General features: G+C 45.1%; 1 protein-coding gene across 2 annotated transcripts in view; it reads right to left on the bottom strand.

Moving 5' to 3' along the window:
* Positions 1-1626: 1626 nt before the first annotated feature.
* TCERG1L (transcription elongation regulator 1 like) overlaps positions 1627-27833 on the bottom strand; it is a 72942-nt gene continuing 46735 nt past the window's right edge. Inside the window, exons 6-13 of one of the 2 annotated variants that reach the window (XM_065066695.1) lie at positions 23699-23793; positions 22240-22328; positions 19380-19534; positions 14671-14737; positions 11378-11513; positions 7434-7523; positions 4170-4288; positions 1627-2593 (exon numbers count right to left, since the gene is read on the bottom strand). In XM_065066695.1, coding sequence (XP_064922767.1) covers positions 2437-2593; positions 4170-4288; positions 7434-7523; positions 11378-11513; positions 14671-14737; positions 19380-19534; positions 22240-22328; positions 23699-23793 — 908 coding nt within the window. In that variant the 3' untranslated portion in view covers positions 1627-2436. Of the gene's footprint in view, positions 2594-4169; positions 4289-7433; positions 7524-11377; positions 11514-14670; positions 14741-19379; positions 19535-22239; positions 22329-23698; positions 23794-27833 lie in introns of both variants that reach the window. The other variant, XM_065066694.1, reaches the window with a different exon arrangement.

The raw sequence follows: 27833 nt of genomic DNA, 5'->3' as shown, positions 1-27833 counted from the left end.
TGTCCTGTTCTGCGCATTTTTTTGAGGTTTCAGGGCTGTTCTCTCTACCCTGTTGGTCGAACTGGGCACCATTATACACTTTCTAACTTATTTTTTTTCCCCAAGTTGAAAACTGAGAACGAGCAGATATCCAGAAACCCCAAGGCACTTACCTGAGCAAAAGAACAGAGTCCATCGCAGATGCAGGAAGGCACAACCGGAGACACCAACAAGCAGCAACAAAACCAATGTCTGGAGAAGAACCGCAGTGCAAGCAGACCCAAGACTGGCCACTGCTCAGCCCAGAGAGCCAACTGCTTCAGATATATACAGTTTCCAGGCAAGATACAAAGAATACACATGGCTTTCCATGTGCGTGTGGGTCAAGCCATGATGGACTTAACCACAGCAAGAGAAGGTCATGTTGGAAAGGGAAAACCTTTCCTACCAGGAGCATTCAAAGTGGGGAGCAGATCACCTGGGGAGTCTGAAACCTGCTGCTCAGGTCTGGAGACCCAAACCAGCCAAACCCCCAGGAGGGATTAAATACAGCTGAGGCTCCTGGGCACAGGCAATGCCTTAAAGGAACAGGGCTTTGGGTTGTTGTTTTTGTTTGATCCTGGTTTTGGTTGTTTGTTTGTTTTTAAAATGTTTTTTAAATTCTTATTTTTTATTTTTTTTTTTTAATTTATTTTCCCCAAACATACCAGGTTTAATTTCCATAACTCTTCCAACAATGCAGATCAGGATCTGTTTTACTCAAATACAGCAGTGTTGAAGAATTGCTATCGGATCCGAACATTATCATTTTGACAAAAGACGTTCTAGTCCTAAGAATTCCAATTTGCTGGCAGTTCCGATAGCACGAGCAGCTTCTCTCTGAAGGTGTTTCAGCTCAGGCTCACTGTCCACATGCCCAGACTCAGTTCTAGTTCTGTCCTTTGCTGCTCTGGCAGCCTTGGACTCTGCTGCTGATTGCAGTTCATGTTCTTGCTACTTTCAAACATAGCAAACATAGAGGTTTTCTTCCTCTTATGACAAAGACAGACTATATTTATTAAAAGTCTCGTTGAAGATCCAGTTTCATTTATTCCCCTGTAGAAGCAGCAAGCTGAAGGTGGTTATGCAGCTTTACTGGCTCCTTTAGGACTACCTCGGATCTTCCTAGAATGTTCTTCTAACTTTACCGACAAGCAGCCAGGAAACCCTCTCTCACACCCACCTCTTTCAGTTTCTCATTTTCAGAAACCCAGCATAATCTCACCTTCATTTCCACTTTCAACAGCCTATAGCCAAAAGGAATAAATACACGTCCCTAATTCTGTGATTTAAGTCAAAATCTGAGAATCTAATGAGTAATAACCTAAAAATGAGGTCAACTGAGCAAATGATTTTGGTCAGAGACAGAACGTGCAATGGTGATGTTCAGCAGGGCTGTGCTGATCTCATCCAGCCATGGTTTCCCACCTTTGGAGTCAGAGCAACTCTTTTGCTCTCAAGATGCTCAGGACTCTTAGTGGAATTTGCACACAAACCGTGAACGGGAGGAACTCTCTCTGGTTTTCTGCCTCTCAAGTAAAAACCACGAGCCCTGCATTACTTCACCCAGTATTTCAAGAAGTTTAGGAACTTCAAACCCCCTGAAAGTTGGCTTAAAATATTTATTAATTAAAAAAGTTAAATATTTATTTGTACAAATAGGATGAGAAAAATCTCATGCAGACTTTTCACATACAGCAACATAATTAAAATCATACGGCGATGGTTTTACCAAAGAACTTCTTGCCGGGAACGGTGCCGGAGAGGTGTTGCTATCGGGAAGCAGAAAGCAACTCCTGGAACTCAGAGGTTTCCTATGGAACATATGCCAAGATTTTCACACTCTTCACTAAGATTAACAATTAATATCTTATTACTACTACTCAGAGAACTGGACAGAGATGTATGAACACTGGGTAATGAATTCCTGCGTACCACCGGACCTTAAACGCTTTGTGTTAATGCACAAAGTTGCCAAAAGATTGCTTTAGATAATTCCCCTAAATGATGAAAATATCTTGAGATTGTTATGGATGGCATCTGCTTCTGCTTAATTACAAATCTGCACTGGATTCATAATTTGTGTATATTACAAGTAATTTGCATAATTAAAACAATTAAGGAATTGACATATCACGGCAATTAGAAATGCATCAAACTCTGGATGTTGTACAAAAGAGAGCTTCAATATGAAACATTAATTCTTTGAGAACAAAATATCCTTCAGATTCCTGCAGAACGACCTCCACAAATTCAGTGTATGTTCAATAAACTCTGCTTAGAGAAAGTTTTTCTCAGGGAAATCTCCTTCCTCACCGAGATGTCGTAAGTTGAACCCCGAACGCTTTCGCCTCCATCTGAATTCCTTCCTGCAGCCACCGCACGGACTCGCGCATTTATTGCCAGTTCCAGGAGCTTTTATCTCATTTTCCGTAGTCTTATCCTGTTTTCTTTGTCCCTCTTTTTAAGAATAAGTATGAACTGATTGAAAAAATGCTCTTGGTCCTTCTTCTTCTGCACAAGGCGAAACCGCTGATCTCTTCCATATTTCTCTGCAAATTCTTTAAACGTTGTTCTGCAGAAAAGAGAGACATTTAAAGCTGTGACTTAGCCAACCCCCTTGCAGACTCTTGGACATGGATCTCACTTCAGTTTTTGCCCAGACATCAAAAATCAGGGCTGTTCTGGGGACGGTTTGATGGCAACGTGCCGGTGACCCCGGGACGAGGTGGGACCAGGACAGAGCCGCGCGGGGTTCAGCCTCACGGATCAGCCTCCAACGGTTCACCTGAGTTTTTAATTTAGAAAAATCTGAGTGATAGCTCGCAGGACAGTTTGGAATCATTACCACAGTATTTGCTGCGTCACAGGGTACCGCAGCTTCAATCAACGCCTGCTGGTACTTACGGCCGATATCTCAATAACTAGCCTAAAATAGAGTAGAAAACCACACCCGTGGCTAATTGCAAGCAAATCCACTTTGACTGTGAGCACTACAGCACACTGGATGAAACACCACGCTAGCTTGATTTCTTCTAAAAATAGCAAAAAAAATAATTGTAACATTGAGCGACAGGCACAACACAATTGAAATCCACAGGGAGCTTTGCCTCGGGACCTCATCCTCGGGCCCAGCACCTCCCAGTGCAAACAGGATACATGGGAACTCACTGGCATTTCACTGCTATTTTTGACCAGCTGACTCTGCTAATCCCAGCCCAGGTCCATAGGTCCAGGCCTACCAGCAGTGCGGTGGCACTAGGCAGAACTGGCACCACGATTCACAGGCCAACAAGGGGTTTTTATTTAAGAAACAGAGTTACTGATCCCTGTCAATGCAGAGAAGCACACAGGACACGGGGGACACTCCGTAGTGTTTAGCTGCTATGTTAGCCCAGAATATTCTGTTTTGTTGTAAAAATACTTCTTATAATTATTACCTCCATAGGGCCTGATGTGTTGTTTGTATCTATGTGTCTAGGCAGGTAGTGCTGTACAATTACCTGCATATTTTAGTAAAGAAAACTGTAATTTCTTAGCTCCAACAATTCAACCAGACACATAACATATAAACCTCCTTATTTTCATATCGCTTACAGATGAGCAAGTGCTATCCTAAGCCCTGCATTCGCTGTTGTGCAGGTTTGGATCTGCTGCTCAAAAATCAAAATAAATGATTACATTGCATGCCTTATTTTGACTGAGTAACGTGGCATTGATACTGTGTTAAATTATGTTTCTCTTCCATCAAAAAACAAACCGAAATACAGTTTTTCACTAGTTACACCTGTATGCCTAATATAAATGAGATTTAACATTCAGGCACCGATTTTATATATCTAATATATATGTGTGTGTGTTCTATAATTATATCATTTACATGCATATAAAATAAATATGTTATGCAACATACTGCACATTCTTATTGCCAGAGAGAGAATGGAACAGCAAGAATGATGGTACATCCCCTTTCCCAGTAATATAACAAGATATTGTAAAATATGAGGGGAGATATGTCTCGCCAGCATTGTTCACTAGATGTATGAGCTTGTTATACAGAGCATGGTCAGTGTTAGGGCACTGCGGGGCTGATAAGCACAGACTAAATGAGAAAGCTTATCTTAACAAATCTCCGGAAGGCACAGCCGTACCTTGGCGATAACTTGGATTCTTCCAGGAGCTTTTTGAATTCTTCTTTGGCTAACAACAACTTGTTTTTCTTCTCTTTGTACTCTTCTCTGATCCTGGTCTTGACAAACTGTTCGAATATCTTTCCAAGAAAGGGAAACAATACAGTGTTTATTAACAAAGGCTTTATGGTATTCCTGCTGGATCAAAGGGCTGTCAATCTACGGTTCTGATCTGCCCTCAGTACGGGCCGACTCGCATGCGGCTGAATCTGATCATGTTCTCACAAAATAAGTAGCTGGAAAAATGTATAATTTGGACAGACAACATCTTCATTCAAACATCAACTGCAACATAAATCAAAATTTCCTGTGTTTCGCCTGTATCTTCACACCTATAGCATTATTGCCGTACATCGGTACAAGTGACCACGGTTTAGTTTGGGTCTTGCATCTTTCCCAGCTTGCTGGAATTCCTGAAAACGTCTGTAACGCTAAACAGCAAAATTCTGTGGCTTAGCCCCAAAAAAGCCTGAAGACTTCTCACGTCAGTTGTCAACAACCACGAGCTTACACAAGATCCTCTGTACACATCCACCCGAAAGCTTTAACGTATTTGGAAGGGTTGACAACCTTCCTTTAACAGTATTTGGCACCTAAATATGCAGCAGAGTGCTCAGCATCAGGATTTTTGGTGTCTTGAAAAGGAGCTAAGGAGTTCACTCCATCACAAAATTCTGCCAACTGCTTTAATCACATGTTTAATACCAAAAATCTGGCCCTGCCGACTTCATGCTGTAAAAAGCGTGGCACACTACGTTGTTGAATAAAAGGAGCCGCTCCTTGAAATGCTAATAGCTTTTCATATTCACCACCCTCTCCACCACAAATTACACACACGAAATATGATTACTGTGGTTACCACCACGGCTGCTTTCTCATCAGCCATGAGGATGCACAGGTGCAAATCTACATGTCATGAAAGCTGAAGTAACCGAATTTCAACTGGTATTTAGTATGGATGTGGAAAAGGGAAGAAATAACACTGGAAAAGTAAACATCAAAAAATGGCCATGAAGGAAGTACTTGGAGAAGCCCAGGAAATCTGAATATATTGTACTGCGTGCATTTGCGTAGGTTGAGTGAAAGAGGAGATGGAAAAAAAATGAACCAAATAAAGTAGGTGACACTGTTAGTGCTTGCCTTGCTGGTATCAGTGAAGCTATTACAAAAGTAATAAATCAAAATTAACAGATAGCTCATTATTTTAATACAGTTGCTACTTTGCCCTTCACTGTTCTTTGCTTAAGCATAGCAGCGTCTCTCGGCTGCTAATAACCCCTTGGGAAATGCTGGTAAGGAAGCGGAGCAAAGTGCAGATGTTCAATACAGACGGTCACGTCCCTTGGGCAGCATGAGGACACCCACCCGCAGCAGAGCTGGCACCCCGAGACCAGAGCCACCCCTACACAAATTCATATCCAGGGGAAGCTCCCTCAGATGCCTACAGACCATGGTCAGAACACTTGTCCTGCCCGGCCCAACCTGCCTGCCCATGGGGAGGAGAAATGATGAGCCAGCCGTGCCCCAGCACTCACTCTTGCAATCGTTCATTCATTCACTCACTCATTCACTTATCCATTCACTCCTGCATTCATCCATTCACTCCTGCATTCCTTCATTCACTCCATTCATTCCTCTTTTTCATTGTCAGCCACTTTTCACCCCTAACTCCCTCCAATATGATTTAGAAAGTACTCAGATGCTCACTATTCAGGTGACACAGTCGGCATCCATGAAGGTAAATATTTCCATAAACCTAAATAATGCCTTCTAGTAATTTGAGTTGTACCCCAACAGGTACTTTCATTAAATCAGGGATCTACTCTTGTCCAAGTCTAACTTTTTTCTGAAACTACTTCTTGGAGGACAGTGAGGCCTAATTAAACAGAACTGTGCATAATGACCATCTAGAAGCATTAACTTCAAGCATAGTATCTAAAATATATTACACACCTGGAATTCACTGGTTTGTTAACCCTGTTTTGCTGAAGAGCACCCAACGACCACCCTCTTCCCCCTGAGCCCGAGTCAGTGACTCGCAGAGCCAACCTCTACCTGACCACGGGCTTCTACCCGCGGGATTGCCAACTACTTGCTTTTCATCACTCTTTCCTTGGGTATTAAATAGACCCCACAAGTGAGGTTCCCCTCAGCAGCACATTACATTATGTGCATTCATGATGTATTTTCATTATACCATCTCCAAGGCCGATAGAATGAAAGATGTATCTTGATTGACTCGGCAAGGTCTAGGTTTTGTCCTTGCTCATTCTCTGAAATAACTATAAAAATGGCTGCTTAGTCGCTTGTTTAGCAGTATTCTCCATTCTAGCAGTTTCTCTTACATTTCCATTCCCATATTTCATTATTATTTTATTTTGCTTTTTTTCTTAAGAAAGAAAATATTGGGAAGGTAGCAGTGAATGAAGATACATGCGCCCGGTCCCTCAGTAAATACCTGCAGGAAGCTCTCTGGAGAATCACAAGACAATATGGGCCCCAGTGCAACAGAATAGGAATAAGTACATTTTTCATCATGTTTATTTAAAAAATGGCCAATTCCCTATTCAAAATTATTCCTTCTCCGGGAAGACAAAAGACCGGTAAGGAGGAGAAATAACTGCAGAACAGAAGGGTTCACCTTCTCCGCAGCAACATTGCACCTCTAATAATTTTTTTAGACAAGTATGCAGCCCCCGGGTCCTTTTAGATCCGCAGTGATAATTAATGTCCAAATCAACAAGGCAGCAAAAAGTCCCCTTTCCCATTCAAACAGATACCAGCATAGCCACAGTGCTCTGGCCATTTATAGCAAGTTGAGTTATTGCAAAATATAGCGGTAAATACTGCCAAACTCTAGAAAATATTCTCAGTAATAAAAGTGAAGCAGTCTCAGTGCAACATTTAAATAATTCAGAGAGGAAACGTTGCTTACGGCCATTCCCGCTCCACAGCCCAGCGCCCCGGGCGCGGCGGGAGTTGCTCCCACCAGCCAAGAGCTGCAGCTCCTCTGGAGGAGCAAACCCACTTGTTACCACGTGCTGTCCAAAGCAGACGGCGCTTTCCTACGGGCAGGGCCTGCTTTGCGAGGCCCACTCAAAGCTAAAGAAAGGAATTTTCATTTTAGGCAACTTCTTTAATCCTAACGAGATAATTACTCTGTTATTAGAGTTATTTGCGAGATGTTTGCCGCCCATCAGAAGCTGCGCTGGAGGTGATGCTCACCTGTTTACGTTCTTCTGAATTTAGTAGAAGATAGCGTGGATCAAACACTATTTTGTGTAACTCTTTTTCCCACGTAGAAAATGCTGAAACCTGTGAAGTACACAAACACAGTTGCATTAAGGAATTTTAATAAGGATGTGAAAGAAGGAAATGTTCCAAGGTGAAGCAAAAGAGGAGTTCAGAAAGCTAATGAACCCTCTAAAGGATGCCTCAGAGCGGTTGGAAACTGAATTTTAATCTGTTTCTGGCAATGCTTTGGTCGCCCCCACACCATTAGTATTGATTTGCTCTAGGACATCTCAGTGAGAATCTGGGAGATGCTCGTTCCACAAGTTTTGATGGGAAGAATCTGTAGCAGAAGGGAAAATGCCACTTTATTTTCTGCTTTGTACAACAGAAGCAGCAATTTCCATTTAAGCAATTATCTCAGCTTTAACTCCCCTTCTCTGCAAAACTTAAATTATAACCCAAACAGGGCTGTCAGCGTGTGCACACGCTGAAAATCTTCAAAGCATCGTGTTTTTGCAGTCAAAGCGCCGCTTCCCTGCCCTGACAGGGCTGTCACGTCTGCTTGCCGAGGCTTCCAGCCTTTCCTGCTGAACCCCATCAGCGCTCACATCCTGAAGGCACATCCCATGAAAACATTACGTTCCTCCAGAGCTTCTTCCATCTTCTCCAAAGCCTCCTCCCGGTGCTGTGAGAACCACCACAGACCTGAGCAGGCTCCTCATCTGCCCCGGCCCCTGCCCTGGGCCCTTCGCCCGCGGCTTTAACGAAGCAACATTCTGGGAGCGCTCGATGGAAACCCCCAGCCTGATTTCAGTACCTCGCACAACGCCAGGAGCAGAGGAAATGGCCTCAAGTTGTGCCAGGGGAGGTTGAGGTTGGATCTGGGAACAATTTCTTCCCCAAAGGGCTGTGGGGCATTGGAACAGGCTGCCCAGGGCAGTGCTGGAGTCACCAGCCCTGCAGGGCTGGACAGACGGACGTGAGGTTCTCAGGACATGGGGCAGGGACAGGGGTGAGTCAATGACTGGACTCCATAATCTTAAGGGTCTCTTCCAACCAAAATGATTCTATTACTCTATCACTGTTAATTAGTTTGCTACAGAAAACTCTGGAGAAACATAAAACATTCTATTCACTCCATCTAATAACAAGGAAGAGCAAACTCACTCAAAAAATTAAGTATGCAAAGTATAATTAAAACAGAGAGATTAACACTCAAAGGGGAAGGCTCTGAGGGTGCAGAGTGGGTTTGAATGGACTGAGTTTCCTCTTGGAGTGGTTAGAAACTGGGATATTTGAAGGTCGGGCAGTGATTCAGAGCTGCCCCCTCCAATGGCCGTTTTCTGGCAGCTTGTGCTTCCCCCCCACGTCCCCGCAGGCGCCCGAGTCCTGAGCTGTGGGGTTTCCCCTCCAGAAGCACCAAGCAGCGGGAATGCTGCTGTTTTTCAGGATGTCTTGTATACTCTCTCTTGTACTTGTTTCCAGCACAAAGGCCAGTTGGAACTCAAAGCTAGTTAAGCTCAGGCTAATTTATCACATAATCATTCTTCTTTATGATTTTTTTTTTTTAGTAATGATTTACTTTCACATACTGCATATGTACACCAGAATTAAGTGTTAGCTATAGATATTTATAATTTAGTTTTAGCTACACATGCCATATGCTGTTCAGGATATTCATTTTGGAGCTCTAAAATAGCACATAAAATATTAACGTTCTGACTAATCTCCCAATGTCTATTGTACCATGGTGATTTTCCCTACCATGGGACTTCAACCAGGGCACACATGTGCAGGGGCTGGGGGTGGGAACTCTTCCCAGCACAAATCCTGTGGCCCAGGATCAGCACAGACAAAAAGGAAAAGAGGAGTCTGAGCTTGCCGTGGGTCTCCAGTTCTCAACTGCTGCTCTTTGCCAGAGTGCAAAGTACAGGATAAAACTGAGATGGGAAAGCGGGGGTTAGGAGCCCCGGCCCCCTTTCTTCTCCTCGGTGTCAAGAAGGTAAAATCTTGAATCCTTGAAACAGCCTTGTTGCACTGACAGCAGCCAAGCAACGAGAGGAATTTCCTAGGAATTCTGGATATGTCGATGGCGCGGCGGTGAGGGAGCCAGCAGGAGGCTTGGATTTGCTCAGGGTTTTGTGATAACTTCTGAACCTCCAGGAGGACATCAGAGATTGCACGTTTACACTGGAAAACCTGCCACAGACTTCGGAAGGGTGCTGTTGCCTCGGAGCTACGCCAAAGTTACATTTGGCTTTTAAAATGTTACAATCAATATTCTCCTGTTGATCTAATGTATGTAGGAAGGTTCAGAAGTACACGGAGGAACTGCATCTAGTTCAGGCTCTTTGTAGGGCCAGCACGGAACTTCGCGAGAAATAACGTTACAAGGAAATAACAGGAGATGTTTGTTTAAATAATCAGTTTAAAATAACACTCATGGCCTCGCTGCATTTCAAGAAATGCCAACCGGCTGCTGCGAACCAGCGGCTTCTCTGGACATTTTAAAAATGCTTAGGGCAAAAGCACAGTAACCCATTATCTATACATTTTAAGATAATAGCAAAACCAAACAGTAAATTCCCTGAACGTCTTACTTTTATGAGCAAGTCTGAATCTTACACTGGAAACACTTGAGGAATCCTGTTATAGAATATCCTCAATACTTTCAAATTTTGACTTATTGGCCCCTGATTTAATGTATGTCAGCAGCAGTCTTCCACTAGTATTCATTTATGGCACTTCTGCATTTTTTAAGCATAAATAACAAAACGGATTAATAAAGCAGGTCTGGCACAGAGATAAGTTACTATCGGGCTTCTGAAGCTCTAATTATCCACCTTTAAAGTCTGCTGATTACTGGTGATAAATTTTATAGGCTTTACTGCCTAACAACAGACACCTTGGATTTTTCTCCTTGCATGAATTACACAAACTGCTATAGAATACATATTTGCAGAGTGCTGGAGGGAGGTACAAAATCTGCACACGTTGCTCCATTATACACCTATTTACATTTGCCAGCTCAGGGCCTAAACGTGTTAAGCTTATTAATTCCATTCATGCTAAAAATCATCCGTTCTCTGGAAGAAGGGACACTGTGAGACAAACTTCAGTGGAGAGGGCTTTACGTACACAAACAACAGTATCCAAAATCCCTCTCATTGACGGTCAGCTCAGCACAGGTTTGGAAGTGCTGCCTCAGGACACAATAATCAGGCTGAAGCTCTTTACCGACTCAGTCGCCAGATGCTCTTAGTTGATCCGTAATTCATATTTCACTGTTGCTCATGAGGCTCAGAGCGCTGATGTGTTCTGTCTGTAAACTGAATTTATGCTCCATCTATCGACTCATAATCTCGATGAGGTCATGGGAAAAGGGCTGTAACAACCCCAAGCCCTCCCAGACTCTGGACCAGCTCCGTAGCCACCAGGTCTGTGGGAGCGGAGGATGCTCCAGGTGCTCCCACCTCGTGTTGTCCCTGTCCAGCCCAAACCCCGGAGCATCCACCGCCCCAGCTGGAGCCACCAGCTCTCCTCCTTGGCAGGGCTGCTGCTGAGCTCCAGCTGATGTACGTGACACATCTTCTGTTCTTGGGGGTTCCTGTGACCCCTGGGATGGCGTGTGGCTACAGCCCCCGTGCCCTGCAGAGCCACTGGGCTGGGCTGGAACAGCCTCTGGTTGGCCTTGGGTCTGTCTACAGGGATGTCCTGGGAGCTGCACCTGTGAGGGGCTTTCAGCTCTGCACAGCCACGCAGGGAGAAAAGTCACAGAGAAGTAACACAAAACCCACACGGTTAACAGACAGAAAAACCCCTCTCAGTAATTCTTCATTTGATTCCTAAGTTAGGAAACGGTTCCTGCAGTGGTCCAAGATGGTGCCCTAGTCCCACCAGTGAGATCCGCCCCGGAAAGCAGGCGCGTTCCTTACCCCCCTCTCCAGCAGCATGTCTCGGAAATGAGTGATGCGCTCTTCCAGGGGAGGCGTGACCTGAGGGGCAGATGGTTCCTTGCTTTTCTCCTCTGTTTCAGCCTTCCCCTGGTCAGCAGCTTGAGGATCTTCTGTTCTTTAACAAGGCAAGATAGAAAAAAGTTCAGTAATTGCCAGCTCAGGAGAGGATTTTTAACCCTGTCCAGACAATCCCATGGGACTCCTCGGCGTGCCCGCAGCAGACACCGACAGCCGAGAAATGACCCAAACCCGCGGTTTGTTATTAACGCAATGGGCTGGCGGGCGCTGCTGAGGGACCCCGACAGCTCCTTATGGGGAAGGATGCTCTATGGGGTGATCAAAGAGGAAATCGGCAGCAAAATACCACGCTATATTTCAAGCTGCAGAAAAATGACAGCTTTATATAAAACTGGTCAAGGAGGGAAAGCTCTAAAGGAGTGACTGAAGAGACCCATCTTGTTTTATTTTTTCTTTCCTGGTCTTGTGCCCCCAAACTTGAAAGTCAGTACTAATCCTTATTTTATGTCCCCACGGACCCCAGGAGCTCACTCCGAAGGGCAGTAATGCGGCAATGCACTGCATGCACAAACAAATGAAGCCAGGAACTTGCCCCTTGCCAGTGCCAGAGGTTGTATTTATCCTGACAGTCTTTTCCAAACGTTGCAGCTGAATAGAATAAACAGGTGTTTCTGAGAAAACACTTAATATTCATTACCTAAGTCCCTTTGCTTACAAGACCCCCTGGATAAAGGGACATGGGTGGCACTGCTGTTTCACCCCAGATCAATATGTAATATTATCGGTGTTAGAGACCACGAACGCTGCACTCGCACAGGGCTGGCAGCCAACACCTATTTCCCTGTGGTTCAGAGGGCAGAAGGTTTGCCCCCGGGCGCCCTCAGCGTCTCCAGGGACAGGGCGGTGAAACGGGGCCCTGGAAGGCGGGCAGGAGTTTTCTTCAGGAGATAATGGGATCTGGGATGGGGATCCAAAACTCCTGACGTCGGACAAGGTGGCCAACTCAGACCTCGAAATCAGACTTGTGGGCCAGTCCTGCTGTTCAGTAATGCTCTGAGCAATGAACGGAATCAGTACAAATTAAGGCTCTTTCTGGAAAGACCAGGAGCCTCACAATGATCACAAAGTTCACGTGAGGATAACGAAAGCAAGGCAATTTGATTTTTAGCCTCCTACAAGGCATGACTGCATTTTCCACTCATGCAATTTTCACCACTACGGAATAATACTTAGTTGGAAATTTCAACAGGAAAACACTTTTTTATTTGCAAGCAAATGAATTAGATCAGTATGTAACATGAGCCCCAGCGTATTACCTTTCTTCTCCAAATAATTCCATTACACTTAGATTCATCCTAAAATGACACTGCATTACTAGCGATTTGAGAGAGATCAAATTGGCGTTCTTCACAGAATGACAGTGACTTTTATATTGTAGTCGGAAATGTTATTGTGTGACACGATCCATGAAAGGCCCAATCCAATTTCTAGCACGCACAAAAAGCTTTTTCAAGCTGAAACTGAAATACAGCACACTGCTCCACCAGCCGAGCGCCACAACAGGCCCTTTCCTCCAGTCCTTCCCAGGCAATGGAAAATGGTGTAAACTACAGAGACTTTTTTTTTGTGCCGAAAATGACGGGAATATCGGGAAACCCATCTAAGCAAAGGAAAAAGCTTTTCAGAGGCTGCCCAGAGCTCCAGCCTTGGAGATGTTCAGGCTCCATGGAGAGGTCCCAGAGACCCCTGGGGACCAGGGTGGGACAGGGACCCCCAAGATCTTCTGTCATTCTGTGAAGAAAACCCAGAAAACGCAGGTTCCCCTGAGGATGGTTTTTCCTTGGCATAGAGCACAACCAGAGCATCACCTGAGCGAGAACCTGACTTCGCTGTTTTTAGAGCGGTTTCATTATACCCCAATGAAACGTAAATAAAAGTGCAACAGCAGCTGGTGGAGCCCAGAGATCCACACCTGCAGCTTCTGGAATTAGATGGAATTAGATCTTATCCTTAGGACAGTACTTTCCGTACAGCAGGTGATTTACTGTACTTCAAAGAAACAATATGATTTACTAAGTAAATTTACTTAAATGAAATAAGATAGAATAGGGAATACAGCATATTTAAAAATAAACCCTGAAATAATTATTTTTCTGTCTATCCAGCCCCCAAATGAAAATTTGTTTGGTTTTTTTGTAAGGACAAAAGCTTTTTAGCCTCTGGTTTCGGTGTGGAGTGAGCAGCACGCGGTCTGTGCCCAAGTGAAACGAAGCAGAGGGAGCAGAAGGTCAGATTTGCACCTTGGAAGGTGAAAAGCTGGTGATGTGAAGCCTCTTATCCAAAACACAGAGCCCAACCAGCACTTCAGTAGACTCTGCATCTTGAGAATTCCCATTCTGCTGCTCATGGCACCGAGTCACTCGGCAGCTTTTCTCACAAGGAATTACAAGCTACGTTTTTTAAATCAGTTCTGCTTATGGCCAATTCAGCCACCTCCAGTCCTGTGTCTCAATTACATTGACAAAATCTTCATATACCAAAAGAGTTTATACATTATTTTAATGCTGAAGATAACTAAATTCTAGTTTGAAATTAAAATCCTACAGTATTTTGGTTTTTATATCATGAACTGCTGGCTATAGTCTAAAATTAATACATTTGTAAAAAGCCCTAGACTGTACTTCTTCGGTAACAAAATCACTATTTTCAGTGTCCATCCATGAACCTCTGTATTCTGCCGTTGTTTCAGGCTACAAAGCAGAGTGTCAGGTAATTTTTACACGTTACACAAGAGAATTTAAAATCCAAACCAGCTGTAGAAATCATGTAGTGCTTTGGGGATGCACGTTCTGCTGACGGCAAAATAAACACTTTACGGCTTTTTGGTGACAGGTCAAACTTCAGGGGAATTGGGATCAGCACAAGAAGTCTGAGGAAAAGCTGTGTCGTCAGGCCAGATCTCACTTGTTCATTATGTGAATGTTGCCCTTGGCTTTCACAGGACTAATTGCCCAAATACAGCAAATAATAATTGTTTCCTCCTAATCTAAAGGTTTATTTCAATGCCTGATGCTTGCAAACAGATGTTCTAGAGAATCACAGAGTTTGATGAAGATTATGTACCTTAAGAATGACTCTCATAATTTGTTGTAGTTATCCACACAAAAGCAAACAATTGTATTTATCTTTGCACTCATTTGTACCAGATATTAGCTTTTTAACATTACATAGAGATAATAATCTTTAGAACTTACTTATTTCTTTTAGTTTTGATGCTAAGATCATCGTTTTCTTCCCTTGGACAAGAACTAAGACATTTATCTGCTAAAAGGAAATAAATAGTTATTAGATGTGAACTAGACAAATGGGAGTGCAAATTCCCCAAATTAACCTTGCACTTCTTGGCTTTGGCCGCTGCTCAGGTATCTCCTACTTTCCACTCCCCACAGAGGGTTTCACAGTAACACGTATTTCGTCAGCCCCTCAGAAGTGCCTTCATCCAAATGAAAGTGACAGCAACAAAAATTACCATTTTCATTCTGAAAAATTACCCATTGATCATTTGTGACATGATTGTTTTAAATCTTGTTACTGTTCCACCTGACGCTTCCTCTTCCTTCCCTTCCCTTAAAAATACAACTACAAAGACATTTCTGCAAATTTATTTCAGTCCTGGCAGCCTGAGGGTTTCAATAGTGTCAACGTGCACCACGACGTGCCTTTTCCTTCTTATATATGCAAATATAATGCTGCTTATCCTGACATTTAACAGACAGTACAGCAAGAATACGGAGACACCAACAACAGGTGTTGCTCTCCTGGGGTGGCCTGGACACTCATCCCTGAAGGACTCTGGGGTTGCATTGTCACTCAGAGCGAACACAAAACATATGGAATAGATCTTTATTTCTGTTTTTTTTTCCACATATCCAAACTGCAGTTTTAACCACCAGTTTTAATCAGCCAGGTCCAGCCAGCACTTGGTTTGTGTCAGGGACTCCAGTAATTCACCACACATTGGCTGAGAAATATCAAAATCAAACTGTATGTGCTGAGCTTGGGAATATCACAAACACCAAACCTCAGCCTTTTGGTATGAGACTGGTAATGACGATATCTTGCTATTTAGGAAATTATGAAAAAATAACTTAATACATACAGAATTGAACGTAAGTTATGGAGAGAAAATGTTTGAATAACTTGATATGTTGAGGTCTGATCTCACTAAAATCAGATGAAACTCCAAGACATCTGCTAGAAAATGGGCATCTGTATCATTGAAGCCAACAGAAACTTGGCCATCTATTTCAAGTTTCATTTTAAGAATCTTGTTCTTAGCTTATTTTGTTTCCCCATTTTAGGGAAATTACATGTTTATTAGTATGCTTTCAGCAAATGTTACCTTCTATTTCTATTAAGTGCTTGAACAAAGCATACACTAAATCACTGCAAAAGGAACAATAAAAACCAAACGGCAGCTGTGACGTCGTGGAGTGGGAAGAGCTGAGGTGGGAACAGAGGCCACACCAGGAAGAAATCCACGGCAGAGCAAGGGACACCTAATGAACTACACCTTAATATGATAATATGGAGAAACAAATGGAGTTCCAAAATCAGAAGAGTTGGATCTCAACACTCCTGACAATACGCAAGCACAATGAATATATGAATGAATTTAATAATGTTTTAAATAAACACAAATTCACTGGAACTATTATCTCTTCTTGGTAAATTCTTCTTTGGGACATGCAATTAAAAATACAAAGAAACAGGAAAAAACACCTGTAAACTGAGAAGGTGGAATGGAATTCGATAGAGATTTTATAAAGCAATTAATCAGGAGCCGAGCAACCCATAGAGGCAGCGGTGGTCTTAACTTGAGTTAATTCTGAAGGCAAAAAATGACAGAGTATTTCATAGAATCATAGAATAATTTTGGCTGGAAGAGACCCTTAAGATCATGGAGTCCAACCATAACCCATCCCGGCACTGCCCCATGTCCTGAGAACCTCATGTCCGTCTGTCCAGCCCTCCAGGGCTGGTGACTCCAGCATTGCCCTGGGCAGCCTGTTCCAATGCCCCACAGCCCTTTGGGGAAGAAATTGTTCCCACATCCAACCTCAACCTCCCCTGGCGCAACTTGAGGCCGTTTCCTCTGCTCCTGGCGCTTGTTCCTGGGGAGCAGAGCCCGACCCCCCTGGCTCCAAGCTCCTTTCAGGCAGTTCAGAGATCAGAAGGTCTCCCCTCAGCTCCTGTTCTCCAGGACAGCTATGGGTATATGGTCTTGGATAAATGGGACAAGACTGGAACCAGAATCATCACTTAAAATTTCTATGCAATGGAAAACTCAGTAAAATATGACAAATGGTATCTACGCTCAGTCAAGAACCTCAAGAATCACATCGCACTGCTGGACCTCTGGTAACATTAAAAACTGGCTGTGAAAGGGAAGAGAAGCAGCCGAGCACAAAATCTAGTAATTGATTTAAAGCTTTGAGAAAGAACATTACTTGACAGTAATCTTGCCATGAAATCATGAAGCGGAGCACTGCCCCAGTCTGATGGTCTATCAAGCTTAGTGCTGGTTAATTAAATCATCCAGCTAATCCCTGCCATGTCATGAATTCCGGTTCACTTTCCAGAACAAAGAGGAAACACCAGCATTTACCAGGCGAGTTAAAGCATTGTCAATCCATTGGCCATGCAGAAAGATCTGATTTGCAATTTCATAGAGAGCCAGCACTCCCGTACGGCGTGTGAGCCTCAGCGCTCACCTGCGCTGCTTCCAGGGACCCTGCTGCGTGCTTTATCTGAATGCTAAAGGCTCCAAAATATTTGTGGGCACAGAGTGAACTAAATCATAACTGGCTTTGAATGGGGATATCCAATATGAATCAACATCTGTAGTCAAAATGTCAGTTTTCTTTTAATTAGCTAAAAAAATAACTTCTTCAGCTTAAGCATCCATACAAGCCATTTAGCAGGCAGAATAGGAATAGATTAAAATGGCTTTTTCTCCATTGCAGTAAGACAGAAACATTTTGAGGAATCTTTGAGGGAAAACAGGGATATTACGGGCAGCCTGTGTCCATACTGGGACAGGGCAGTAATGACCGTCGGGACGAGAAGCGTGACGTCCCACGCTGCGGTCAGGCAGCTCGGGCTGGGGAACGTGGCCCCGGGGCCACGGGAAGGGCTGTGCCCCCCGTTCCACGGGATGGGGACCCATTAGCAAAGAGCCGTGACACCTCCATCCATCCCCCTAAGAACTGATACTTCGTGGAGGCGGAGTAATTGATAAATGAGTCATTTTTCATTTATGCCTAAATTACAAATGCACTTGATCTTCCAGCAGAGCAATGCACAGATAACCTATAGCACCCCATGAATAACTACTCTTGCCAACTTTTTTTTGTGCTTTTGATTTAAAAGTTCTAATTAAAACTCAGCAGCAGCTACTAAGCTAAATAAATTTGGCAATCATTGTTGCAAACACACAGCTCATTTGTGTTATTTATTTACTCGAGATTACAAGCCAGGAGAAATGGTAACAAATAATGCCTTTCACCTCAGCAGCTAATATGTACTAATTATAACCTGTCTCGAATACTGAGTAACTGCAAGCCCCATTATATCAAGGAAGATGAAGACTATTAGCAACAGTGAAAAACACGGTCATAAAGAAACTGGTGCATGAATCAAATCTTGGTGGTACCTATAGATACCTACTTAGTGTCTCCATAAATGAAAAGGATAGAACACACAGAAAACCCATATTTTTGACCTAGAACATATCAACAATGACTTTAAGCTTTTCTCATTAATCAGTTATAGACCATGAACCCTCAGTTTTGTCTTTGGCCATCATTCCCCCTTGTCAGTAACTAATTGATCTTTCAATATATCCTGTAATAAAAAAGTATGCTATATTTTCCTGCTGAAGAATGAACTTCAGCAGATACACTTTCAAATTATTAGATATACAGCAAAAATTATTTAATGCTATATATATGTGCTATATATACAAGCACCTGGCGACTGAAATTTATATCAAAAAATGTAATGACATTTAATGTTGACAAGGATTACGTTAATAGAACTCACTCTCTGTAGCTTTCCTTCAGTAACCGTCTGCTCATATTGATAACATAAATCCTGATTATCACGCGCTTTTATCTGCCTTTTCAACCCCCCATTTTTCTAACTAAAGATCAGCCATCAGCTGAGGGAGCTTTGCCACTGACACTGCTGTAAAGCAGAATATTCCAGAATTACAAGGAGCTACTCGAGACCAGCAGCATTTCAGACGTATTTCTTTTTGCCATGCACCCCAGTGTCCTCCCAGGTCCTACTGACACAGCTCCGTACAAACGGTAACGCGAAGCATAACCTGTATTTCTGCAGATCAGCTGTATTTCTAGCCCCAGCTGTCCCCTGGGGAACCCACAGCCCTCAGAAGGTCCCTGGCAGCGTCACGTTTACATAGAAGCATCCATGTTTCCACCAAACCTTTTAACACTCAGGAGAGATTTACTACTGGGATTCCTTCCCACTCTACAACTTGGCTAGATAATCATTAGCTATGGAGTATCTGCTTCTGCATAACAGCTGAATAATGCACTGGTAATGCATTCCTAATGTGCAACTTGGAAACAAGTGTAATAAAACATAAAGACAGAGTCTTCTGAGATGTATTTTATACATCAAAGATTCATCCAGTACAAGAAGCCACCTGGTTCTTCATTGCCAATAACGAGATTTCTCTGTCCCCCAGGTCAGCGTTTCAGTGAAAATAAGCATTTTGCTACAAACATCAATTTTAACATAATACTTCATAAGAAATCTCAAAAGGAAAAACCTTTCTAATTACGGTTATCAAACTTTCACTGAACATATTTAGCGACCCACTTTCATTCGACATTGGAGTTTAAATAGAGGCCAATAATCACAGGGCTTTAGTTACTTGCTGCGGGCTCCAGTTTGCGCTTGTGAGGAGGGTCCTCGATGAGCCGGTTTATGTCGCCGCGATGCTTCAGGTCCAGCGGCTTCTCCCAGACCGACAGCTGCATTGTAGGGTTGAAGAAGAAGACCCGGTCATCTCCAGTCCAGACTACACACCTATTCCAAGCGATAAACTATGCTTAGATCAGGTCAGCGACACCCACAAACACGAAATCAAAGCGCAGGTGGTTTATTGCATCTCTGGTTGCAGTCTGGGGGTGAGATTCGTCGCGGACCCACAGCCTGCCCCAGGTCCTGCCGCTCACCGCCAGCAGAGAAACTCCCTCCATACTAATAAAACGTCATAGAAATGGTCTAAACACCCCCCAAAGAAGATGCAGGTGAAACATTCATTCAACTTTTTCTCCTGACATTCACTTTCCTAAAACAGTATGAAAATAAGTATCACACCCCCCTGAACAGGCATGCAAAAAACTCCAGGTGTACTTCACTAAATCTGTATGAAAATAAACAAACACAATATGAAGCTCAAGCCCACACTTTCTGAATCACAATGAAAACTAACAAACATCCTATACGCACTCAGACTTCTCTAACACACACTTATGATGGGAAAATATTGCTCTCTCTGAAACATAAATAGCTGAAAGGAATGAACCTTACTGTCAGAAGCTCGGATACTTAATTGTTATTAAAAGCAGGGAACAAAACTGGTTTACAAAAAGGTCTGGTCTGGGTAAAAGACTGCAAATAGGAAAAATGCTCCACCACTGCAGAGCACTATAATAAGATAATCCAACATAGTCTGCACCACTGGTGAGACACCACCACTGATCTTGGCTAAACACAGAATGAAAAATACATAAACGTGGGTGAGAAACCGCGGCGGGGGCTGCGGGGCAGCTCGGTGTGTGACACTGAGCCCCAAAACCCTGGTAATTCTGTTCAGAGAGTCAAATGAACAGGAGCACAACACTGGTTGTATCAACCCAGCTGTTGGCTCCAGTCCCACTGACACCCTGCGGAAGTTTTGGCATCCTGAATTCAGTGACACAAACGTGACAAATATTTTAATAACTTTCTGTTTAATGCAAAAAATGCTTTGGCTCACAAAAGGGCCACACAAGACAGATGCTCTAATCCTCTGTTACACTACGATTAGGTCTAATTGCTACTTCTTGGAGCTACAGGAACCTCTGTTCTCCCAGAAACACGAGCCGGTACCACCAGCCTCCCCTGCAGAGCACACCAGAGGGGTTTCTGCAGGAGCGTTTCCAACCACGCTCCCATCAATACCACAGATGTCCCAAAACGGAGGGGAAAATCCTGGCATTTAGGTAAAGAGGAGAGACGTAGTTGATTAATATAAATGGGTTACTGTTATCCTTTTATTAAATATCAGAATTACAGTCAGGGCACAGGCGCAATACTGCCCAGCAAAAGCCCCTGGCTGCAATGTCTTCATTGGCAACAAGCACGCTGCAGAGCTCGAACCACCTGGGGAATTAGCTGCAAACGATGCTCAACTTGGAACCAGCATCTCATTTGGGACCTGCGATGCTACCACGTGCACACGGGGCTGTGGAAGCCGTTACCTGGCAGAGGTGACAACCAGAGGGCTTGGAAGCGGGTGGATTGTCTCACCGTGGCGCTGACCACGCACACCGACCTGCGCGGAGCTCCTTCCTCACCCAGCACCACCAGCTCTCACGTGCCATCACCCCAGGTTAGAAACCCTGGGGTCCCTCATGACACCTCATCACTTTTCCATGACTAATTTAATATGACATTTAATCTAAAACTAATGTCCCTTTCCCCGTGTAACACATCACCTGTTTCTCTTCGGTATAATAACAGTTTAAATTATCCACAGGGGATGCATAGTATTTTCTTTCAGTCACGGAGCATAAACTGGAAATGTAGATATTGTTATGTTCATGTTTCAAAAATTGTAATTTATGAATAAGGGCACGAGATGATGATGCTAGTATTTTTCATTTATTTCATTCGATAGGTAAGGTTTGGTAACATTCCTGAAAATCTCTTCTACCATTAAAAATTCTAGTTGAGCTACTTCTGACAGGTGTTTGGCGGCGGCACCAACCACGGGGCCCGCAGAAGCAGGGAGCCAGCGTATGGGTGGGCAAGGGTTGAAGTACATTCAGGATTTTTGGAATTTGTGTTGTTTAACCTATCAGAAAATAAATGTATATGATATAAATGCATATGACAAAAATGTATATGATATAAATCTCATTTTTATGATGCTGAGATTAAGTAGGATATCAGACTGTGTTTACAATACTGGTTTGCAAAATGGCACTAATATGACAGTAACAACTAAAGGTTGATATCTACGCAGAGTGCCATAGCAAGAGATCCCATACATGTCAGCCACTAAGCATAAACCAATAATTATATGGGTAAGGGAGGTAAAAAAATCCTTCTAGTCAACCACCCAAGACAGAAAGTGAAGGAAGTTTTTATCTATTTATAAATGACATGAGAGCTTTAGTTACCCAACCTGTGGTTACCTGAATGGGAACATGGTCAGGAAACCCAGCTCATCAGAAACAACCTATTTTCCCTGATACAACCTGAAACCAACTCTAATCTTATAAGACATTAAGATCCAACCACTGGCAATGAAATAACCAGGAGAGAAAGAGGATCTGTCCCTAAAAAGCAAGAATGCGGATCTTATATTTCCATCATTAACACAGAAATTAACAGAGGAATTTGGTGTTGCTATTAAACACCCAGGGGCGGGTGTTCTCCCCAGGTCCCAGACCACTGATGTGTTTGGCAAGGGACGTGGCAGCGCCCAATGGCTCCTGGCAGGTCTGATGGCATTTGCTTACCATGGGGATCCTGGCACGGGTGTGGATGCCACGGGTTTGCTTCCATTTGATGTGCTGTCATCTTCATTCACTAGTTTAAAAGAATGATCCTTGAAAGACAGATTGAGATTAGTCAACAAGTAGAGCTGATGCAGAAGGCTGTTAATAGCGATACAAATCACTCTCCCTAATGTGAAGTGGGTTACACTAATTGCCATTATTCCATCAGCGGCTTCATGAACAACCAGCTACCTTGAGAACAGACAAAATAAATAGGAAATAATAAAAATGTCGTCTCACAAATGAAAAACCAACAGATGTCACAGACTGGCTGGGGTCAAATGGACCTCTGGAGATCCCCCATCCCAGCCCTGCTAATGCAGGGTCACAGAGCAGATCACACAGGTGGGTCCAGGTTTGAATGTCTCAGAGCAGGAGACTCCACACCCGCTCTGGGCAGCCTGGGCCAGGCTCTGGCACCTCCCAGCAAACAAGTTTCTCCTCATGTTCAGATGGAGCCTCCTGTGTTTCAGTCTGTGCCCGTTGCCCCTCACCCTGGCGTTGGCCACCACTGAACAGAGTCTGGTCCATCCTCTGACACCCACCCTGACATATTGATCCCATTGATCACATCCCTCTCAGCTTCTCTTCTCCAGCTCAACAGCCCCAGCTCTCTCAGTGTCTCCCCATCACAAAGATGCTCCAGACCCCTCAGCATCTTCACATCCCTCCGCTGGACTCTCTCCAGTAATTCCTTGTCCTTCTTAAACAGGGGAGCCCAGAACTAGACACAGTACTGCAGATGGGGCCTGACCAGTAGGGGAGGAACAACCTCCCTCAGCTTTTATAAAAAGCTAATGAAGTTACACACATATAGTGTTACCCATCTGGAAGCTACATGTACTATTTGCTACCCATTTACATTCACCTACCGATTTTTTTTAAGGGCTGCACAATTATCTGTAAAGGAGGGCTACAGAAATGCCCAGCACAGTGAGATTAGCAACACCAAAAAGGTGAGGGCCATGCAAAAGTTCCTCCTTGCCCGTGGGGCTGATGTTGCGATCAGCGGCAGGAGGCCAAGCGAGCTGCCCCAGCCTGGAGCGGGGGCTGACCCAGCTCCGCGGGGAGCCTGGGGAAACCAGATACCCCGGTTCTGCACTTCAGCATCTCGGCACACGCAGTTTGTCCCTGGCTGGGTCCCAAATCCACGCTGACACCCTCACACCCCCAAATCGACTCGCTTCTCCTCCCGCGTGGGGACCAAACCAGCCGTGAGCATCCCTCCCCTGCCACCCCAGTGCCGGAGCTCCTGTGAAGCACCCAGATCAATCCAACAGACAGCTCTTGAAAAATCGACCGTAGGAAACAATCCCGCATCAGCAGCACACCTCCCGCCCGAGGACAGCCCTTTATCCCGGCTCCTCCCGTCTGTGCAGCTCAATAAACACGTTTATAAAGAAGAAATGCCCTTGCAGACCTTATTGCCGTCGCTCTCCACGGGGGAACTCTTCCTCTCCGCGTGTAAAATCAAAGTCGGGGGGCAGGAGGGTCTACTCGATTCTTTGCCATTATCTGTAAGGGGAAAGGATTTCTTTTCAATGTGCAATAAATACATTTCCAACAAGCCAAAACTGGCGAAAAAAACCCAAACCACTCCTTGTGGCTCTGAGTCTCCGTTCTTCACCTGCTTTATTCACAGGTGTATGTCTGTGCCTTTCTAAAGACCACGCTGTATGTCAATGGGACACTTTTGTACACTATAGAGCGAGGCTTTTCTTGCACTGAGCTTTTTGCCCTGCTTTCCCTGAAGCCAAAGCTCTTTCTTCAGGGACACACCTCACTCCTGAGGGCTGGGGCCACCAGCCCCTGTCCCCGGCCAGGAGCCACCAGTGTGCGCTGGGTCAACCTCCCCAGGATCCGCCTGTCAGCATTTCGTGGCATTTCCACGGGAAGCAGCTGTAAGAACGTGCTCCTCTCCTTCACACACAGCCGTCTCCAGCCTGAAATGCTCAACACTCAAGTTCCGCGGGCTACACAACGTGTACGTCTTGCTAACAGAGAGGCCAGAAGGGACAGTAAGGAAAGGTGAAAATGGCAGCAGGTGCGAGAGACAAGACTAACAATAAGTAAAAGGTACTTTGGACAGCAAGAAATGCTGAAAAATACTTTTAAAAAACAAACGTTATTTAGGATTTTTTCATTGTCTCATCATTCCACTACTCATAAAACACATATCTGGGGGTTTGAGCAAGGCGGTCTCTGGTTCCCTGGCCCATCCCAACTGCGGCAGGTACACATATATTCTCAGTACGTTAACCAGTCCCAGGGGAGCGCTGGCTGCCCATCCCACCCGTCCTGCCCCCCCGCAGCCATGGCCTTTGCTCTGGGGACAGAGTGGGGACAGGGATGGGGACAGCGCGGAACACATATGGCTGGGGACACACAGCCACCCAGGCTACGCAACCCGCCATGTTCCTCCCAAAATGAAACTCTGCAAGCCCCGATGGCAGCCCCCGCCACAGCGCTTGGATCTCAACCTGAAAGAACTTTAGGCAGAGTTAAACAGCAAATCATGAGGTTTTTTTCAACTCACTTATGATAAAACCTCCACAATACATAATATGATCAGCATTCCTGTGCCTGAAGAGCTCCAGCACCCACAGCCAGCCAGCACCATCACTGGCTCCTTGGAGCAAGTGCAACCACGCACTGCAAGGATGGGCTGGTACCACCAGTACTGAGAGTTACACCGCGAGTAACCACAACATAACCCCCGCGTCCAGCCCAAGAGGTACCGAGCACCTTCTCTCTGCCCAACTGACCAGAACTTTGCTATAGTAGTTTCAAGAAACTGCAAGCGCTGCATATTACCTAGCAGATTCACATGGCAAAATACTATTCAATTGATTTTAAATGTACTCAGACTACAGAATAGGCACACATGGAACTGGAGCTACACCGAGGAAAAGGCTGGAGTCTCAGCCATTTCATTCTGCTTCACTGTGGAATATATCACAATAATAAAAAATTAAATATATGCCACTTTTCGCAGAAGACGACTTACTCAATTTTTATGGGTAGTGAAAAAGAAGATTTACAAGCCATATCAATTAATTTCCACATTAAAGGAGCTACGAGTAGGGAGCAGCTAATACATATCAAAAAGGTCTCTAAATTTATCTTTTTCCACAAGACATATGTTAATCAGGAATCCAAGCACCACCGGGCACTTTGGTCTGTGATCGCAGTAAAGTTAGACCCGACTTCAGCCCTGCCTGCTCGGGCACCGTCCGCGTGGCACGGCGGGCGCAATGTGTCCTGTGCAGCCTGCTCCTCCCGCCGAGGTGCTCACACCTTCGCTGGGCCCTCTGGAAATACATTCGGAGAGGATGAAAGGAACTTTGAGACATCCCTTTCCGCAGCAAATGCTGCTTTGCAAGTCATAGGTCTTGCAGCAATTTGAAGGCAGTTGGAACAGCCTGGGTTTGGGATGGCTTTAGCAGGCGCACATCTGGCTCTGCAATGTTCTGCAGGTGCACATCTGGATATGGGTACATTCTGTGGGTGCACATCTGGCCCTGGCAATGTTCTGTGGGTGCACATCTGGCTCTGACCACATTCTGCAGGCACACATCTGGGTCTGGTGCTGGACTCAGGCCACCACAGCCAACCATGTGCTGGGAGCCTCTGAGGTCAGTGCTGCTGAGCAGCACGGAACGTCTTGGCATCTTCAGCTCTCGATTCTTCTGCTCCTGCCATGAAATAATCCCTGAAGCAACAACTCGGGAAGGCAAATCAACTGCTGATGAAACAGCCACAAACAAATTGCTGTGTGGATTCTGACACTGAAGCGCGGAGCAGCTGGACGTGGAGCAGCACACTTGGGAAACAATGCTTAGCAGACCGGGAATTTATTTGTTCTTACGATTTCTAGGGAAATCACATCAGCCCCTCTTCCTGTTCTGCTGCTATCTCTTTCTATTTCTCTAGTCACAGGATAAAGGCTTTTCATTATTATTAGAATGTTGATTCTTTTATAGTCTTCTTTATCACGTTGGTTTAGGAAGTAGCCAAGATCTTTCATTCACGTACATGCATACGCACATGTGCATGAGGAACAAGAAAACATGTTTACCTAGCTTTACAAACATTAATACAAATATATAAATGTCAAATGGCAGATTTAAACAAACCGCTGCACGAGCAAAATTCAGCAGAGGATTTTCCCACATCTGACGCTGAAGAAACAGAATAGGAGAGAGAACCCGAAGCGCACTCCCGCAGCTCCGGTTCGAGGCCATATGGCATAATTGCTGTTGTGACGGCTGCTCTTTGCTCTTTGAGAACTGAAGGCTGGCTCGCAGCCCGGAGCAGGAACGGCCCGGTGCGGGAGGCTCTAGTGCACGGGCAGCCGCTCTCGCTCCTGGCTGAACCTCACGCATCTTCTGTGTGGAGACGCTCTGCGCTGCCAGCGCCCGGGGCAGCCTCTGTTTTACCCCCTTTGAAAAACTCCCTCGCACCATCCCCACAGGAAAGGTGAAGCCCCAGGGAGGGACTTGGGTGCTGGAGCTTCTGCTCCACATACAGCATCACCAGCACAGCACACGGAGGGGAACTGCAGTACACAGTTCATTCACATGGGAAATACACTGCCACAACAGTTCAGACAGTCAGAGCATATAAAATAAGATGGGGATAAAAAAGTCAAAATAAAATAACAAAGGAAGTCCTGAAGGGCACTGTGCACATCAGAAGTCATTTATTTTTATAGCTATAGTTGAACATTGTGACCATTTTCCTGAAGTATAACAGCAAGGGAAAACTAATCCAAGGTTGAGTGTCCCCCCGGAGCTCGGGGGTCCCTGAGTGACACCAGCGCTGGGCACATTCCCCAGGCTGGAGCTGCTGTGTCGGAGGGAGCCCAAGCCCCCAAAAAGCGAGTTGGGGGGAGCCCATGCAGCTGCTTGTGGACCTGCTCTGCTCCAGGAGAGGACACCCCACAGAGCAGCCCGCACAGCATTCTGCTGAGCATCCCACACAGCATCCCCTGAGCATCCCACACAGCGTCCCACAGAGCATCCCACACAGCATCCCCTGAGCATCCCACACAGCATCCCGCACAGCATCCCACACAGCATCCCACACAGCATCCCCTGAGCATCCCACACAGCATCCCCTGAGCATCCCGCACAGCATCCCACAGAGCATCCCCTGAGCATCCCGCACAGCATCCCCTGAGCATCCCGCACAGCATCCCCTGAGCAATCCCACACAGCGTCTCACAGAGCATCCCACAGAGCATCCCACAGAGCATCCCCTGAGCATCCCGCACAGCATCCCACAGAGCATCCCGCACAGCATCCCCTAAGCATCCTGCACAGCATCCCCTGAGCATCTCCTGAGCATCCCGCACAGCATTCCCTGAGCATCCCGCACAGCATCCCCTGAGCATCCCGCACAGCATCCCACAGAGCATCCCGCACAGCATCCCCTGAGCATCCCGCACAGCATCCCCTGAGCATCCCACACAGCATCCCCTGAGCATCCCCTGAGCATCCCGCACAGCATCCCCTGAGCACCCCGCACAGCATGCCCTGAGCATCCCCTGAGCA

Source organism: Columba livia, chromosome 6 (assembly GCF_036013475.1).
Source record: "Columba livia isolate bColLiv1 breed racing homer chromosome 6, bColLiv1.pat.W.v2, whole genome shotgun sequence".
Lineage (NCBI taxonomy): Eukaryota > Metazoa > Chordata > Aves > Columbiformes > Columbidae > Columba > Columba livia.
The sequence above is the reverse complement of the archived record's forward strand: the minus strand, read 5'-3'. Positions and strand labels throughout refer to the sequence as shown.